This window comes from Plecotus auritus (assembly GCF_963455305.1).
Source record: "Plecotus auritus genome assembly, chromosome: 7".
Lineage (NCBI taxonomy): Eukaryota > Metazoa > Chordata > Mammalia > Chiroptera > Vespertilionidae > Plecotus > Plecotus auritus.
The window spans coordinates 53281268-53301061 of record NC_137774.1 but is presented as its reverse complement, the minus strand read 5'-3'; the positions used below and the strand labels follow the sequence as shown (position 1 = coordinate 53301061).

The following is a 19794-nucleotide window of genomic DNA, read 5'->3' as shown; positions in this document are numbered from 1 at the left end:
CCGCTTTTAAGATTCTTATTTTGTCATTGGTATTTGCCAATTTAATTATAATGTGCCTTGGCGTCGGTCTTTTGGGGTTCATTTTGCTTGGGACTCTGTGAGCTTCTTGGATTTGTGTGGGTTTTTTCTTCCCTATTTCAGGGAAGTTTTCTGTCATTATTTCTTTAAACAGGTTTTCTCTTCCTTGCTCAGTTTCCTCTCCTTCTGGAACCCCTATTATGCGGATGTTGTTTTGTGTCGTGTTGTCCCAAAGTTCCCTTAGGCTCTCCTTTTGCTTTTAATTTTTTTTTCTAGAAGCTGCTCTACTTGGGTATTTTTTCCTACATTGTCTTCTAGCTCACTGATGTGGTCCTCTGCTTCTTCTAGTCTTCTCTTGATGCTTTCTATTGAGTTCTTTACAGCAGCGATGTCATTTTTCATTTCCTCTTGGTTCTTACACATATTGTTGAATTTGTCTTTCATTCTTTTCAGCCACCTTATGACCATTTCTCTGAGTTCTTTGTTTGATAGGTTGCTTGCCTCCATTTCGTTTACTTTTCTGGTGATGCCTGCTTTTCTTCCATATGCGGGCTGTTTCTTTGCCTCCCCCTGGTCTCTCTTCTCTGGGTGTCTGGTTATGTTGTTCTCTCTGTCCTTATCCTAGGCGAAATCTGACCTTTCCGTGGTGGAGTGCAGAGCTCCTCTGAATCCGCGTGTTTGCGCCAATTGGGGAACGGTGCTCTGGGGTTCGCAGCTGTTTGGTGGGTGCCGCAGTTGTAGATTTTCAGGCTTCCGATAATATCCACTTTCCCCTTCAAGATGGCGCGGCCTCCGCTTCTGTCTGAGCCGGTGGCTCCGGGAGGGAACCCAGCAGCAGTGGGGGCTGCCCGGTCAGGGGAGCCCCATCCAACAGACCCCCACCTTCTCCTGGAGTATAGCTGTCCCTTAACTCACCAACCCTCAGCTGTTCTTCCTATCTGCTCCAGGACAAGGCTTGGGACATGTCTGTCTATTCCACCGCCATTTTTTTTTTTGAAAAGATTTCTTTTTATCATACCTTTATCTCTCTGTATATTGTTATGGTAGTATTTTTCCCTCCTGTTTTTTAAAAAATTCATTGCATAAATGTAACTGTAAAATAAAGAAGCAGGAAAATAGGGTAAAGTCCAACCTACTTAATACTCACCTATTCTCAGTATTATATGTTCCTTCCTAGGGTTTGTATCTATGACTACATAGTTTGGTGTATCTGTGATTAACTGCAGTATAATATAAATTTTCATTTGGCCTTTAAAAATGTAACATATCAAACATTTTTTAACAAGAAATTATCATGTTGGGTGGAGCTTGCTTTTATTTTCACGTCTTGCAATCAGACAGCCAGCCTCAGTAGGAATAAGTGCTGTTCTAGTATGAGGATGGGAAGGAGACAGAAGTCTGATTCCTTCGTCTCTGGGTGTCTCCCACCACTCTGCTGTCACTTTTGCCATGGAGTATTGTGTGAGTAGCATGCCCAGTTTCAGGGCTCCGGATGTGTTGTTCAGCAGTACTTGAAGGAGACTGAGGGTAGAACCCTGCTGATTGATTACACCATAAGTTGTAGCACTGCCACTGCTTTACTCTTACCCACCAGTGCCCATGATGAGGTGTGTCTGGAGGCAGAATTAGGCCCAAAATGGGGGAGTTAGCAGCCAAGCACCAACCTTAGTTTGGTCTGATGATGAATTTTAACAACCTCTAAGCTTTACCTCTGCTAATTGCAGTTTCTGAAATTACTAAAGGCCCAGTGCACAAAATTTGTGCATGGGAGGGGGTCCCCTCAGCCCGGCCTGCACCCTTTCCAATCCAGGACCCCTCGGGGGATGTCCACCTGCCTCTCACAATCCAGGACCCCTGGCTCCTAACAGCTCACCTGCCTGCCTGCCTGATCGCCCCTAACCCCTCTGCCTGCCTGCCTGATCACCCCTAACTGCTCCTCTACCAGCCTGATCGCCCCTAACTGTTTCCCTGCTGGCCTGATTGCCCCTAACCACCTCTGCCTTGCCCTGCACCCAGGACCCAGGATTCCCTCCTTTGGCCAGCTGCAGGCACCCAGGACCCGGCCGCCTTTGCCCAGGCCAGCCGCAGCTGCAGGGGACCGTGGGTGGGCGGCTTCGCCTAGGCTGCATCCACAGGTGCCCGGGACTGCGGGGCAGGCGGCTTGTCCTTCTCCCGGGCTGCAGGTGCAGGCGCTGGTGCCTGGGACTGCGGGGGCGGACGGTTTGTCCCCCTCCCAGGCTGCAGGTGCAGGTGCTGGCTCCCGGGACCGTGGGACATGCAGCTTGTCCCTCTTCTGGGCCACATGCGCAGCTGCTGGTGCCTGGGACTGTGGGGCGTGCGGATTGTCCCTCATCTGGGCCACCGCCTGGCTGGTCCCCATTCCTCTCTCGCGAGCTCATTTGTGCCTGGTTGGTCCCCATTCCTCTCTCGCGAGCTCATTTGTGCCTGGCTGGTCCCCATTCCTCTCTCGCGAGCTCATTTGTGCCTGGTTGGTCCCCATTCCTCTCTCGCGAGCTCATTTGTGCCTGGTTGGTCCCCATTCCACTCTCGCGAGCTCATTTGTGTCTGGCTGGTCCCCATTCCTCTCGCCCCGGTGTTGAGTGTCTGAGTTGTTATGGCGTGATGGTGTGAGGGTGTGACGACCACTTGCATATTAGCTCTTTATTATATAGGATGTGTACAGAGATGGGAAAAACCTTTTAGAAAATCTAAAACAATTACACTGAGGACTCTCTTTAAGTGATGAGAGAGAAAAAAGAACAGATGTAGTAAAAAAATTCAACTAGATTATGTGTTTTATAATCCACAACTGGATATGTTTCATAAATGTGCTTTGGTTTGTTATAAAAAAAATTATTCCTAGTAATTTAAAAAAGTTAAGTAACACCTAAGTGGAGAACAAACTAAGATTTGGCAGCCAAAGGAAGGAGTTAAATTGTCTCTGGAACTGATGACAGAGTTCATCTCTCTTATTTTAGTTCTTCCCATCGTCAAATCCAATAATTGAAAAGGAACCTTAATTTTCGTAGCATTATTAGGCATGGCAAATACCTCTGTGATCATCAGTCCTGTACTCTCAGTTTTGCCTGGTCTGATTATAGTTGTGGTGAAACTTTTATTATCTTTTAGTTTTCATTATGGTCCTGGCCAAGATTACTTCTCTTTAGGGGACTGTTGTTACTAAAACATGTTATTGCTTAGTGATTTTAGTCTTTATGTAACAAGAACAATTAGCCCTGTCTGGGTGGCTCGGTTGCTTGGAACATCATTTCATACAACAAAAGGTTATGGGTTCTATCCGTGGTCAGCACCTGTACTGGAGACAACCAATCCATTTTTCTCTCTCACATTGCACTTTCTCTGCCTCCCTCCCTCCCTCCCTCCCTCAAATCAACAAATATCCTCAGGTGAGGATTAAAAAAGAATAATTAAATAAATCTCTTTTTTGTTGCATATCTGGTAGGTTGCAAGTGAGGCACCTGGACACCTGAAAGCACTAGATGTGTACTGTAGTACTCTTAGCTTTCGAGTAACTTAATTTGAAAAGTTACTATAAAAACCATAGTTTTCCTGTATATTATTATGGCAGTTTAGCCTTTAATATGTCAAAGTTTTAAAAGCACTCCAGTGTCAGAGAGTTAGCAACAATGCTGTCATCACCACAGATTTCAAGACGTTCGATATGCAGTAGCTCCGCCTGAGTAAGTGTAGGTGGTGGGTTTAGAGCTACTGTGCCGCGCTGGGCTCTTCTTCTGCCTTAGCAGCCCGGAGCGGCCGCCAGTCTGAGGCTGCATCTCCTCACCCCAGCCTTTCCTACACTGTAGAGCAGCCGTGGGCAAACTACGGCCCACGGGCCGGATCCGGCTGTTCTATCCGGTTCTCTTGCTCTCCCCTCCGCTCCTTTACTTTGAATTTATATTAGTTCACACAAACACTCCATCCATGCTTTTGTTCCGGCCCTCCGGTCCAGTTTAAGAACCCATTGTGGCCCTTGAGTCAAAAAGTTTGCCCACCCCTGCTGTAGAGGCTGAGAGACTGGTGACCTCCAGCCCAAGGAGCCTGCTTGCATGTCACAGCAAGCAGCCTTAACGTCAGATGGTCTTTGAGTTTGTAAAACAGGTTCATTTACATTTTAACCTCTAAGGTGGGTTTCATTTCTAGATCATATGAGAGTGATATCTGGGGTTTCACCCCTACAATTTTTTTCAGCGTTGTCTTTAATAATAGTATAAAGGAAAGCTTAAATATAGTATGGATGAAAATTTTAAAATGATTATAGTGTAGAAGTATAAATGAAAATAAAAGATAATTCCTTACATTTACTATTATAAGTTCTAAATTCCATATCATTTCCATATTATATAAATCCCTTTAACATTTAAGCTGTACCTTAGAGATATATAATATGCTCCTATCCCATGTGTTCTTGTTATCTATGGATACAAACGAGCACGCCATTTCCACTTACGTTAAAAGCAATAGGTCACATGATCTCACCCATTTGTGGAATATAATGAACAACATAAACTGATGAACAAAAACAGTTCCAGAGACAGAGAAACATCAATCAGACCAGGGGTCCTCAAACTTTTTAAACAGGGGGCCAGTTCACTGTCCCTCAGACCGTTGGAGGGCCGGACTATAGTTTAAAAAAAAAACTATGAACAAATTCCTATGCGCACTGCGGGCCCGGGACGAGTCGGCTGCTAAGCAGGACAGGCAGCGGCACCCGGCGGGCTGGATAAATGTCCTCGGCATGTGGCCCGCGGGCCGTAGTTTGAGGACCCCTGGATCAGACCATCAAACCTCGGAGGGAAGGTAGGGGAGGGTGGGGGTAAGGGGGAGAGATCAACCAAAGAACTTGTATGCATGCATATGTGCCTAACCAATGGACACAGACAACACGAGGGTGAGGGCGTGAGTGGGGGGTATGAGGGGTAATGGGGGAATAAGGACACATATGTAACACCTTAATCAATAAAGAAATTTTAAAAAAAGCAATAGGTCATTGGATCAGATCAGTCTTTCATTGGATTATTTATGTCTTTTGATTTCTTAGTTTGCTCAGTCTAAATATATTAATGATTAATTTTTAAGTACTTATTGAAAAATTCATATGAAAGTTTATTTTGTTAAAAGACTGTTACTCATTTGTCAAGGTTATCAGTTCAGATGTATTAAGTTGCATGTTATAGAAAGCCCCATGCAAGGGGACTTCCATGAAGGGTATTTGTTGGTTGTATAATTGGAAGGCCAGCCATCGGCCACGCCTGGGGGTTAAGTTACCAAACCCACAATGCTGCCGTGAGTTTGGTTGTCTTTTCTACTCTCTGCTTCTCACCCTCCTCTCATGATGACAGGATGGTTGCCAGCCAGTCCCAGGCTTAACTGATGTCTCACAATTGTCCAGCAATCTTTTAGAAGCACACCCAGAAAACTTTCCTTAGTTGAGGGGTGTGTCCATGCCTTGAACCACCAACTATGGCTGGGGATGGGATTGTTTTGAGTCACCCAGGCTGGAAGTCAGCTTCCCCTCAAGTAGGGGCCTCTGGGAGGAGGTATAGAAACCCCAGTCAGAACTGGGTGGTTATCTAGAGGAGGAGGAAGTGGATGAAGGGCGACAGCTTTCTGTTTGCCGTGCCATGCAGGTTGAAGTCGCTTGGGCTTCATTTATAAAGGGCCTGCTTTGCTTCATTGATTTCTACTTTTGTCTCTAGGGGCTGTGACAACAACCAAACGCACAGGCATTCCAGCTCCTCGAGAACTTTCGGCAACTATCTCAAGAGAGAGAACTGTGCCACGTGGTCCCTCCAACCCAAAGAAATCTGTGTCTAGTCCAACTTCTTCCAGCGCACCCACACCTACCAAGCACCAGAGGACCACGTCCACAAGACCCAAGCCGGAGAATGAAGGTGGAGAAAAGGCTGTGCTCGAGTCCCAAGTTCGGGAGCTTTTGGCAGAGGCCAAAGCAAAAGATAGTGAAATTAACAGGCTTCGAAGTGAACTGAAGAAATGCAGGGAGAAAAGGACTCTGAACACTGGAGGAAGCGACGCTCTGGACCCAAAGATGGATGGAACATCAGTCTCACCAGGTGACTCTGAACCTTTGATACAAGCTCTTGAGGAGAAGAACAAGAATTTTCAGAAAGAGCTTGCCGACCTAGAGGAAGAAAACCGGGCCTTGAAGGAGAAACTGAGTTATTTTGAGCATTCACCCAATTCAGAAGGGGGATCCAGTCACACTGGTGATAGCAGCTGTCCAACATCCATCACCCAAGAGTCAAGCTTCGGAAGCCCGACTGGGAATCAGTTGTCAGGTGAAGTAGATGAGTATAAAAAACACACTCCCCAAGGTGTATTACGGACATCAGGCTCTTCAAGTAGCGATGTTACCAAAGCTTCTTTGTCACCGGATGCCTCTGACTTTGAGCACATCACAGCAGACACCCCCTCTAGGCCTCTGTCTTCCACGGGCAGCACCTTTAAACATTCCAAGTGCTCTACCACTGGGAGTTCCCCTAACAACGCAAGTGAACTGTCTCTGGCCTCCCTTACGGAGAAGATACAAAAGATGGAGGAAAATCATCATAGCACAGCAGAAGAACTGCAGGCTACTTTACAAGAATTATCAGACCAGCAACAAATGGTGCAGGAATTGACAGCGGAAAATGAGAAGCTGGTGGATGAGAAGACGATTTTGGAAACTTCCTTTCATCAGCATCGAGAGAGGGCAGAGCAGCTAAGTCATGAGAATGAGAAGCTGATAAATCTCTTACAAGAGCGAGTAAAGAAGGAGGAGCCCAGCACTCCAGAAGGAAAAGTCCTGGAGCTAGAGCAGAAGTGCACAGAAATCCTGGAGCAGGGCCGCTTTGAAAGGGAGAAACTGCTCAACATTCAGCAGCAGCTGACCTGCAGCTTAAGGAAGGTTGAGGAAGAAAATCAAGGGGCTTTAGAAATGATCAAACACCTGAAGGAAGAAAACGAAAAACTGAATGGGTTTCTAGAACTGGAACGGCAGAACGGTAGTGTGATGGCCCAAACTCTGGAAGAGTGTACAGTTACCTTGGAAGGGCTGAAGATTGAAAATGGGTCTTTGAAGGCTTATTTGGAGAATGAGAAGCAAAAAGCTATAGAGACCAGTTCTATGGGGCAGACGGCAGAGGACTGTGAAATTCAAGAAATGTTGAAAGTAGCTCGAGCTGAGAAAGATCAGCTGGAACTGTCTTGCACTGAGCTCAAACAAGAATTACTAAAGGCACATGGTGACATTAAACATGTTTCAAGTCTACTAGCCAAGGTAAGGAGATACCTCTTTATTAGTATTTGCTCATCCTTGTTAACATTTCCCTCTTTGGTCTTTAAATTCAAGGAGCACAGAGAATCTTTTGCTTAGTCATGTTCATTCTGTTAGATTCCAGACAGATTGGAGATACAAAAATGAAATACCCCCAGTTTCTGACTATAGGCAGTTCCAAATGTGGTGGGGACATAGTGAATCAAATCAATCAGTGTGATGCAGGGATAAGGGACAGCCCAGAGTCTTGTGCCAAGGAGGAACACGTAGAATATCTGGGATAAAGGAGGGTAGTGCAGGAGGACTTTTTGAAAGAAGTGACAGTGAGCTGAGTCTTGAAGAATGAGTGAGAGTGTCTGGCCATTGTGGCTCAGTGGTTGAGCATCGACCCATGAACCAAGAGGTCACTGGTTCAGTTTCCAGTCAGGGCACATGCCTGTGTTGCAGGCTCAATCCCCAGTAAGGGGTGGGCAGGAGGCAGCTGATCAATGATTCTCTCTCCTCCTCAGTGTTTCCATGTCTCTTTCCCACTCCTTTCCTCTCTCTCTAAAAATCAATAAAAACAAAAACAACAAAGAAAAACGAGTGAGAGTTATCCAGGTCTGTCAGCATGCTTGGGATGCTAGTAACAGAAAATTAAAGTCACCCCAAATTTCCCCACCAAGTAATAATATAACCAGTATTTTGGTATTTTCTTGATATATGTTATGTAATTTTCCCACAAGTTAAAAAAATTTTTTGAAGAATCACGCTGTATACATTGTTAACTTTTAAAAATGTAACATTTTCTGAGCATATTGTCATTATCATTCTTTGATACATTATTTTAAAGACCAGATAGTATTCTATTCTGTAAATATTTTGTATGTACTTAACTAGTTGCCTGTTGTTAAATGTTTGTGTTCTTTTCCAGTCTTTTGATACTGTAAAATACGTATTTTATATCTCTCATTATTTCCTTAGGAAAAATTCCTGGACAGTGACTTCTTGTTTCAGAGTATGACCATTTTAAAACCTTCCAATACATTGAGCCAGATTTCCCTGCAGACACATGACCCCAGTCTGTCCTCCCTGCAGATCAGGAGAGCGCTTGTTCCCTGCACCTTGCCAACAGTTGACATCAAGTTGGTGGGTCATTAGAATCTGGTTTCCATTTCCTCTTTTTTCCTCACCCTTTTTGCTTGGAAAGATCTTCCTCAACCCAAGATCAAATTAAATCATCACTTATTTCACTTAAAAAAATAATCCCTTAATTAGTTTGGAACTGTGTTATATGATGAAGATTGCTGATGGTTATAAAATATTCTGCCCATTCACAGAGGAGTGCCGGACAGTTATAGGCAGGTGGCTTCCTGTGTCCCATTTCCTCTTATCTCTGGGTCTGTGATTTAGGAGTTCTTTGGTGAATGCAGTTGAAAACATCTTCTCACCTACTTCAGGGTTGTGACTGTTTTTAAGGAACAACCTGATTCTGTCATTGGGCTGTGTAATGAGCTAAGTAGTGGATAGTGTTGGGAGCTTTATCCTTGTCTGTGTCCTACATTCACAGCATTTATCGAAGCATGGAAGCAGTTTCATTGAAGGAGCTAGTTCAAGTGCCCATTTGAACTGTAGTTGGTAATTATAGCTTTACATTAAGTTGTGATGTCTGTGGAATAGTCCCCCTTCCATTACCCTGTTACAAAAATGTTTAATCTCCCAGGAGACCTTTTTTAAATCCTCCCTCAGTCCCTCATCTACTTCTTTGCTATTTCTATTGTTACTACATTAAATACGTCAATGAGAAATAATTTGACATCTTAAAACAATAGCTTATTTTTTTCTGATCATAAACTGCATAGTCATTACAGAAGCCTTTAAAAATATGGAAAAGTATAAAGAAAATAAATACTACTTTTAATCTAACTGCTTGGAGAAAAAACACTGCTAACATTTTGCTGTACTAATATATCTTGAGACGTTTTCCCAGTTTATGTACATTTGGGCATGCATACGAAGTGGTATTGACATACTTAAAAAGTTTAATCTTCCTATTCAGGGAGTGGAGTATGTCACTCCATGTTTTATGAATACAAAACCCAGTCAGAGTAGCTTATCAGTTCCACTGTTCATCTGTTTCTGATTTATCTTTATCAGTTCTTTCATCCTGCTTTTTGTACACTTCCTTGGTTTCTTCCTAGTTTCTTGAATAAAAATCTTTGTTAATTTAAGTTTGTCCTTACTTGGTTGATAATGAAAGCATTTAAAGGTATGAATTTGCCCTTTATTATAGCTTTGGCTAAGGGAAGACAATAAAACCTAGAATTTTGGGGATAAATAAATCTAATTTGGAGAAAAGGAAAAAGCATTTGCATTCTCTGTACAAGGTACAACTTGTTTTAAATCAAGTTGTTAATTATATTACTCATATATTCCATATTTTTATCTATTGCTTGCTGATTAGAATGATCAAATATAAGAGAGTAGGAAGGAAAAGGTTCTAGCTAGTATTTTGAGTGAAGGGTCTGAGATAAAAGATGTGAGATCTAGTGTCACATGGAGTTTCCTTTACGTGTATCAAGACCCTGGGTGTGTGCTTCTGTGTGGTCCTGTGTACAGGGACCTGCTCTGGAGTTGCAGTGAAGCTGTAACTTGTACTAATCTTGCCGCCCTTTTCTGTTATCATCGGAAAGTAAAACCCAGTCCTCCTGGGCACATTACCAGCTTATGTCATCCACCAGCAACCACAGTTCAAATGACAAGGCCGAGGGACTCATGCCCGAAGGAAAGAGGGACTGTAGAGGCACAAGACTGTAATGAAGGGTAGCAAGTGCTGGACTGGGAGGAGGAAAGCCTGTGTCCTCTCGACGTGGCTAACAGTTAATTTTGTGGCCCTGGGCAGGCCCCTTTCCATTGTACAGTGTTGATTGGAAAGGTGATAGTGGAAGGATCCTGGCCTTGTTCCTTATTTAAAGGGAGCACTTTCAACATTTTGTTATTAAGGATGTCTGTTGGGGCATTTGCTGTATACCTTTTATTGAGTTATGCAAATGTTTGGCTAAGAAAGGTTTTGCTTTTTTAAAAGGATGGATATTGAATTTTTCTACATCTACTGTAGATCTTATGCATTTGTAAGATCTATGCTGTAGATCTTGGACATCTGCTATGATCTTATAGTTTTTATGTAATAAAAATGTTTTTTCTTCTTTAATTTGTTAAGGAGGTGTGAATGATAATAACAGATTTTCTTTTTTAATCCTCACCTGAGGATATGTTTTTTAATTGATTTTTAGAGCGAGAGAAAGGGAAAGACGAGAGAGAGGGTGAGAGATGTGAGAGAGAAACATCAATCAGTTGCCTCCCATTTGTGCCCCAAACAGGGATTAAACCCACATCCCAGGTATGTGCCCTGAGCAGGAATTGAACCTTCCACCTTTTGGTGTAGGGGACGATACTCCAACCAACTGACCCACACGGCCAGGGCTATAATAACAGATTTTCTAATGTAGTCTAGTGTTAAATCATCTTTGCACAGCTGGGTTCCATTCTGATTCTTTAGTTCTCAATGGCTTCACTTGATTTTTTGCATAGAACTTTCAGCTATAACTCAAAGTGACTGTCCTATTAGACACCAAAGCAGACTGCTTGGTGATGAGTAGCTATTACCCTGGAGCTCTGCGTTTATCCACTGTAATTCTCAACAGAAGGTGAATACTATGAGAAAGGAACAAAGTAACCTATTTACAAAGAGGAGGAAAGGCAATGCCAAGCTGCCCATAATCTAATAGATAAAATAAATCTGTATATGTTTCCAGTTTAGTGACTCAGCTATTGTTCAGAGAGCCTCTGAAAAGTCTTAAAATGTACTTTGTTTTTTTCCCAGTCCGGCTGGGTCTGAAATTTGTATGAATCCTCATACAAAATTCATAAAATATTTAAAATAATTGTGTGAATGTTTTGTAGGCTTTTTCTTCCTCTCGTTGCTAATATCACCATTCTTTTCAGCTTTTCTGATACCCACATGTACAGCAGGCCTTTGTACACCTTTGAAAAGGGGCCAATTCCACGGAATCCTGAAGTCTGAACCTCCCAGCCAGCCAGCAGCATGCAGGGGCCTGGAGTCATTGTTTTTCCAGACTCTAAAGCAATTAGGGTTACATTTTTTAGCTTTCAAGTTTTCAGTTATTTGTGATCTTGATTTCAAGTTAGAGAATTTTTATAAGACTTGAAACCTAGAAGTTTTAAAAGAAAATACTGATTTTCACCCCTCTGCCCCTGAGTTTGAAAGCTTATTGGTGGTATAGCCTTAGAAATTCAGTTCTTTCTACAGAAACTCAGTGTCTCTTCCAGAGGAGCAAGGAGATTACACACTTGCTGTGAGTGGTCAGGGAAAACTAGAGGTGAAATGATCACTAATTGCAAGAACTGCTAGATCCATACTATAAGTTATAACAGTTTAAGTTTACTACATGCATCCTTTATTGTGTCTGAATCTCAGCATAAAATGCTTAAAGAATTGTGAGGATTCCCCAGGCAGGTAGTTGCTTCGTGAAGGAAATAGTTTTTCCTTATACTTGGGGATGTGGTTTAATGGTAATTTTACAGATAAAAAGATGGTAAGAATTTGGAAAAGGAAGTCATTAGGTGAATGAATGGATATCCTATATAATAAAAGGCTAATATGCAGATTGTCCCCTCTACCGGGAGTTCGACTAGGAGTTCTACCAGGGGGCAGGGCTGGCCAGCCAATAGCCTGCAGCCCCACCCCTTGGCTGCCCCTCCCCCCCCCCATCAGCCTCCCCACCCCGATCAGGGGCAGGGCCAGCCGACCAACCTCCTGTGTCCCCTTCACCCTGCTGGTCCCGGCCTGATCGGACCCCACCCGTGCACAAATTCGTGCACAGGGCCTCTAGTGGGAAAAGAAAATACATACTGCATATTTTATAAATACTCTCTTTTCATAGTGGGAGAATTTTAATTTATGTGTCAGTAGGTAAAATGTTCCACATTTCTATTCTCATTGGGCCAAACTAGAGTAGCCACTGACAAAACCAAAATTTGAGAGAAAGGTGTGGCAAGTAGATGATTCTGTAGGCATGATTGCAGAACAGGACTTCTTGAAGGACTGAGATCTGAGAACCTGGCTTAAATACAGGTGATCTATGAGGAGGATGCCCGGGTGATGCTTTGGACTGTGAGACACAAGAACCTCCTAGTGTCAGTTGCCTAAGCAAACCAGTTCACTTTGCTCCCATAATCAGAAGTCCAGGAGGTAGGAAGTTGGTAGCTGTGATCAGGGGCTGCATGATGTCAGGACTCTGGGCTGGCAACTCTGCGATTCTCTCTGCCTTCCTGCTAAGGGAGCAGGGAGCACAGCATCTTCACCATCTCGTCCTCACAGTCCTGGCAGGCAGGAGGCTTGGCAGGTGCCCAGGCACCTGTTTCATTAGGAGAAAATTTTTCCCCAGGTGCCCCCTCAGCAACTCCCTTTATATGTGTTCAGAGGTGGGTCACACACCTTCCCCCATCTACCCTCCTTGAAATCATAAGATCACATCCTGACTATTGAACAAAATTGGGCTTCTCTGTAAGAAAAAAGGGAGAATGGCTTTTGGGTAGGGAAGAGTGCCATTTGCCACAGCCTCCGACAGAACTCCCTCCACATGTTCACTTTTCCCCACCCCTGTTCATTCTCCACAAAATGCTCACAGAGATCTCCTATATGTGTAATGCCTACAGCAGTTCCCCTTTGCACCAAGTACTCCACCCAATGCACGAAGCCCCGTGGTTGCCTTTTGCTTACACCTCCAGCCTTGGTCCCACCACCGTCCTCCCCGCCTAGGCCCAGCCATGCCAGTTCTTGTCCTAACTCGCACCAGATGAAAGAAGTAGGGGCTCTCTGCCAAAACTGTTCTTGCTTCTCTCTTTGCTTCCCTTACCCCCTCCCCATTCTTCACTTGCCTGGTCCTGCCTTAAGCTTTAGGTCTCAGCTATAGTGTCACTGCTTTAGAGAGGCCTTCGCTCTGTGGGGTATTGTCTCCTGGCCTGAACAGCCATCATGTCTGCATCAGCTGGAATCACTTGTGTGAAACCCCATCCCCGCCCCTCAGAGGAATCCAGAGTATTGATGAATCTCTTTGGTAGAGTTGAGGGGAACTTAGGGATCACTTCCCTATGAATCATGGGCTGGATACTATTGGAAAAGTTGGTTAAGATTGAGTTGTTTAAGCTGAAAACCTGAACATTTCAATTATCTTCAGTTGAGACATTTCCCCCCATTCTCCAATACATTTGGCTGACAGTGATATGTCAGCTCCTGGTGAAACAGCCTAGGACTTCATGCTGGGAAGAAAGCATGTAAGAAACGTGTAAACAGAGCCTGTTTTCCTGCTCTCCCATGCAAATCAAGAGAAGGCACGTTGAGGCAGCTTAGGGAAGGCCTGCAGGCTCCTCATCTGGAAGCCTTCGAGGTGGGCAGTTGCCCCAGGAAATGTCCCAGGCCTCAGCCTGAAGTCTGCTCTGCAGCAGGAGCTAAAGCTTAAGAAGAATCAACTATACAACCAGAAAGCCCATTACTCCTTTTTTAGGTCAGCTGTGACATCACGTGGCCCAGAATACATGGCAGTCACGTGTTGGCATGACTGTTGGATCGCCCCTCTGGTATGACTCTTGTCATGAACCCATGTGAAGAGGAATGGGAGCTCAACCTGAGGGTTTGACAGTGAGAGATCCGATGTTTGAGTAAGGATGGGCTTGCCAGTGAGACCAGAATCACAGAATCTGTGCTCCAGCTCCCTGAGCTTCCATGGAGCTCATAAGAGGGGAAGGCTGCTTCCTCACGTAGACCCAATGTCACCTCTCCCCTTAGGGTTTCCCTGGCTGACCCCCTTTCCTTCTGAGGGCCCTAGTTTTCTCTTTACACATGTTAATACCTTTCATGCAGTCAGGCCTGAATACCATTCTCTTTCTTTAACTTGTGGGACTTGTCTCTGAAACCTGGTGTCACCCTAGCATTCATCCCTCCTGGGTGAGCACTGAGGGTCTCCTAGAGAGTTCCCAAAGTATGATACAGATTTTTGCCCTCTTGGAGATGTCCATAGCCATTTTTCTTTTTCCATAACAAAAGTGTACACTAAACTAGCAGACCCTTCTCGCCCTGGTGTAGCAGCATTGCAAAACAAATAGTTCAAGTTCAGACCAGAATGAAACAGGGCTCTCCATCAGCAGTATCTCTTCAGAACAATGCCAGGATCGAGCAGGAGTTTTGGAGTAGCCAAATTAGATGTAAAAACAAACACAAGAAAAATAACACACATTCTTACTCATAGTAAAATTATTCAATCATTCCAAGATTATTTACTTTCATATTATATATAATTTTAACATTGTGACTTCTTCCATATATAAGGTATTTAATAAATACTTATTGAATGAATAAATGAATGTCAGAAACTTGCAACAGAATTAAGAGAGAGACTGCTTTAATTATATCCATATGTTTAAAAAATGATGTTTATCATCATCCTATATAATAAAAGGCTAATATGCAAATTGACCGAACTGCAGAATGGCTGGTCGCTATGATGTGCACTGACCACCAGGGGGCAAATGCTTAACGAGGAGCTGGTCAATGTACTCTGACAGGGGGAGCGCTGCTCAGCCAGAAGCCCTGAGCCAGGCTCACGGCTGGCGAGTGCAGCAGTGGTGGTGGGAGCCTCTCCCACCTCCGCGGCAGTGCTAAGGATGTCCAACTGCCACCTTCCTTAGGGGGAGGGGCCTAAACCATCCGTCAGACATCCCCCCCGAGGGCTCCCGGACTGTGAGAGGGCGCAGGCTGGGCTGAGGGACCCCCCCCCCCGAGTGCATGAATTTCATGCACCGGGCCTCTAGTATTTTAATAATAACAGCTAATATTTTAGTGCTTTATATGTGCTAAGCACTATTATAGCCTTTGGATCATTTAATTTCATCATAATTTTATGGTATAGATACTATCATTATCTCAATTTTTTTCAGTTCAGAAAACTGAGGCTGAGAATAAGTTATTAGGCTAATTAACTGACAAAGCCTAGAATTCAAGTTAGGTCTGACCCCAAACTCTTGCTCTTTTTTTTTTTTTTTTTTTTTTTTTTTTTACTGCAGTTTACATTCATTATTCTACTAGAGGCCCATTGCAGGAAGATTCCTGCAATAGGGCTTCCTGCGGTGGTCTGCTTCCCTCCCTTCTCCCCTGCCCTGCCTGCTTCCCTCCCTTCGCCGCCGCCCTGCTTGCTTGCTTCTTTGTAATGCAAGCCCAATAAAAATATTTTTTATTTTAATTAAATCTTTATTGTTGAAATTATTACATATGTCCTCTTTTTCCCCCCATTGACCCCTTCTAGTACACCTCCATCCCCCACCCCAGGCCTTCACCACCCTATTGTCTGTGCCCATGGATTAAGCATATATGCATATAAGATGTTTGGTTGATCTCTTCCCACCCACTCACCTCTGCCATCGCTCTGAGAGTCCATAGTCTGTTCTATGCTTCTGTGTCTCTGGATCTATTTTGTTCATCAGTTTATTTTGTTAATTAGATTCCACATATAAGTGAGATAATGTGATACTTGTCTTTCTCTGACTGGCTTATTTCACTTAGCATGATACTCTCGAGGTCCCTCCATGCTGTCTCAAAGGGTAAGAGATGCTTCTTTTTTACAGCTGTATAGTATTCCATGGTGTAAATGTACCACAGCTTTTTTATCCACTCATCTACTGATGGGCACATGGGCTGTTTCCAGGTCTTAACTATAGTAAATTGCGCTGCTATGAACACAGGGGTGCATACATTCTTTCTGATTGGTGTTTTGGGTCTCTTAGGATATATTCCTAGAATTGGGATCACTGAGTCAAATTGCAGCTCCATATTTAATTTTTTTTGGAAACTCCATACTGTTTCCCATAATGACTGCACCAGTCTGCATTCCCACCAGCAATGTACTAGGGTTCCCTTTTCTCCACATCCTTCCCAGCTCTTGTCATTTGTGATTTGCTGATGGTAAATCACATTCTGACAGGTGTGAGGTGATACCTCGTTGTTGTTTTGCATCTCTCAGATGATCAGTGACTTTGAGCATTTTTTTCATATGTCTCTTGGCCAGTATGTCCTCTTTGGAGAAGTGTCTATTTAGGTCCTTTGTCCATTTTTAAATTGGATTGTTTGTCTTCCTTTTGTTAAGTTGTTTGAGTTCCTTGTATATTTTGGATATTAACCCTTTATCAGATGTATCATTGCCAAATATGTTCTCCCATACGGTGGGCTCCCTTTTTGTTTTGTTGATGGTTTCTTTTGATGTGCAGAAGCTTTTCATTTTGATGTAGTCTCATTTATTTATTTTCTCCTCAGTTTTCTTTGCCGTAGGAGATGTATCTGTAAACATATTGCTATGAGATGTCTAAGATTTTGCTGCCTATGGTTTCTTCTAGGATTTTCATGGTTTCATGACTTATATTTACGTCTTTTATCCATTTTGAATTTATTCTTGTGTATGGTGTAAGTTGGTGGTCTAGTTTAAAATTTTTCCTTGTATCTGTCCAATTTTCCCAACACCATTTATTGAAGAAACTGTCTTGACTCTACTTCTTGCCTTCTTTGTCAAATATTAATTGAGTGTAATGTCTTGGGTTGATTTCTGGGGTCTCTGTTCTGTTCCATTAATCTATATGCCTGTTCTTGTGCCAGTACCAGGCTGTTTTGATTATAGTAGATTTGTAGTATAACTTGATATCTGGTATTGTGATTCCTCCAACTTTGTTCTTCTTTCTCAAGATTGCTGCGACTATCGGGGTGTTTTTTGATTCCATATAAGTTTTTGGAGTATTTGTTCTAGATCTGTGAAATATACAGTTGGTAGTTTAATAGGGATTACACTGAATCTGTAGATTGTCTTGGGTAATATGGACATTTTAATGATGTTAGTTCTACCAATCCATGAACACGGTTTATTCTTCCATTTGTTTATATCTTCTTCTATCTCTTTTTTTCAATGTCCTGTAGTTTTCTGAGTACAAGTCACTTAACCTCCTTAGTTAAGTTTATTCCTAAGTATCTTAATTTTTGGTTGCAATGGTAAATGGGATTGTTTGTTTAGTTTTTCTTTCTGAGAATTTATTATTGGTGTATAAAAATGCCATCAATTTCTGGGTGTTAATTTTGTATCCTGCTATGTTGCCAAATTTCTTTTGGTGGAGCCTTAGGGTTTTCTACGTACAATATCATGTCATCTGCAAATAATGAGAGTTTTACTTCCTTCTTTCCAATTTGGATGCCTTTTATTTCTTCTTCTTGTCTGATCACTGTGGCTAGGACTTCCAGCACTATCCTATCTAATAAAAGGGTAATATACAAATTAACCCTCACTCCGTCACAAAGATGGCGGCGCCCAGTCCTCTCAGCCCCACCAGAGTCCCCCAGTCCCAGGGGAGGGGGGCAGCCTGGTGAAATGCTTGCTTCATTGCCATGGTGACGAGGCAAGCGTTCCACCCCAGCCACGGAGGGCCTCTGAGCAGCGGGCACAGAGCAGCCGGGGGGAACGCTTGTGTTGTCGCCCTGGTGACAAGGCAAGCGTCCCGCACCTGGCCGTGGATGGGCCTCTGGGCTGTGGAGAGCCTCTGGTCAGCGGGTGCAGAGTGGCCAGGCCCCGCAGAGAGCTACTGGCGCACGGATTCGTGCACAGGGCTACTTGTGTTGAATAAGAGTGGTGAAAGCAGACATCCCTGTCTTGTTCCTGTTCTTAGGGGAAATAGTTTTAGTTTTGGCCCACTGAGTATGATGTTCGGTGTAGGTTTGTCATATGTGGCCTTTATCATGTTGAGATATGCTCCCTCTATTCCTACTTTGTTGAGAGTTTTTATCAAAAACGGATGTTGTATTGGATTTTGTCGAATGCTTTTTCTGCATCTATTGATATGATCATGTGATTTTTGTCTCTCAATTTGTTTATGTGATGTATCAAATTTACTGATTTTCAAATATTGTACCAGCCTTGCACCCCTGGAATAAATCCCACTTGGTCATGGTGTATGGTCTCTTTAATATATTGCTGGATCCAATTTAAAAATATTTTGTCGAAGATTTTAGCATCTATGTTCATCAGGGATATTGGCGTGTAGTTCTCTTTCTTTGTAGTGTCTTTATCTGATTTTGGAATTAGGATAATGCTGGCCTCATAAAAAGAGCATGGAAATGCTCCTTCTTCTTGGATTTGTTGGAATAGGTTAAGGAGGATAGGTGTTAGTTCTTTGAAGGTTTGGTGAATCTCCCCTTTGGAAGCATCCAGCCCAAGACTTTTCTTTTTGAGAGTTGTTGTTTTTTTTTAATTACTGCTTCTATTTCATCAGTTGTTATTGGCCTACACAGGTTTTCTGATTCTTCCATATTGTTTTAGAAGATTGTATTTTTTAAAAAATTTGTCCATTTCATCCACACTGCCAGCTTGTTGGTATATAGTTTTCATAGTATTTTCTTAAAATACTTTGTGTTTCTGTGGTGTCATTGTTACTTCACTGCTTTCATTCCTGATTTTATATATTTGGGTCCTCTTTCTTTGTTTCTTGATGAGTCTGGCTAATGGTTCATAAATCTTGTTTATCTTTTCAAAGAACCAGGTCTTAGTTTCATTGATTTTTTTTTGGGGGGGGGGTGGGGTATAGAGTTTGTTTGTTTTCAGCCTCTATGTCATTTATTTCTGCTCTAATCTTTATTATTCCTTCCTTCTACTTATTCTGGGCTTTTCTTGTTCTCTTTCTAATTCTTTAAGTTGTAGTGTTAAATAGTTTATTACTAATTTTTCTTGTGGGTTTTCTTTTTGAGGTAGGCCTGTAGTGCTTTGAACTTCCCTATGAGGACTGCTTTTGCTGTGTCCCAGAGAGTTGGGGTTGTTATGTGCTCATTTTCATTTCCAGCAAGTCTTTTTTTGACTGGCTTATTTCACACAGCATAATGCTCTCCAGGTCCATCCATGCAGTTCTAAATGGTAAGGTTTCATTCTTTTTATGGCTGAGTAATATTCAATTGCATAAATGTACCAAGTTTTTTTGTTCACCAATCTACTGATGGGCACTTGTGGTGCTTCCAAATCTTGGCTTTTGTAAATAACACTGCAATGAACATAGGGGTGCATATATTCTTCGAATTAGAGTTTTGGGTTTCTTTGGATATTGTAAGGTGCGAGGCACAGGAAACGGAGTCGGGGACCCAGACAAGTTAAAAGAGGAAGTTTAATCTGCACTAATTAGCGAGATTCATTAGGAAAGAGGGTAGAAAAAGCCAGGATTAGAGGAGAAGGAGGTCCCAGCCGGGCTGTCTCCAAAGGGCAGAACAGCAACACGTGCAGAGGTGAACATGCCTTTTGAGGGGAGGAATGGGAAGGAGTGGGGCCCAGGGCGGAACGGGAAGGGGTGGGGTGCAGGGCACTCGGTACACGCTCATAGGTGGTTCAGGGTCTTGGGAATGTCCCCTCCGC

General features: G+C 43.1%; 1 protein-coding gene across 17 annotated transcripts in view; it reads left to right on the top strand.

The window, feature by feature from the left end:
- The window catches only part of SPECC1 (sperm antigen with calponin homology and coiled-coil domains 1), a 291359-nt gene that overhangs the window by 164730 nt on the left and 106835 nt on the right, over positions 1–19794 (top strand). For 16 of the 17 annotated variants that reach the window (XM_080681002.1, XM_080681006.1, XM_080681007.1 and 13 more), the window contains one exon: positions 5736–7315. The exons of the other annotated variant lie outside the window; for it this stretch is intronic. In XM_080681002.1, coding sequence (XP_080537128.1) covers positions 5736–7315 — 1580 coding nt within the window. The remainder of the gene's footprint in view (positions 1–5735; positions 7316–19794) is intronic. 17 annotated transcript variants of the gene reach the window in all.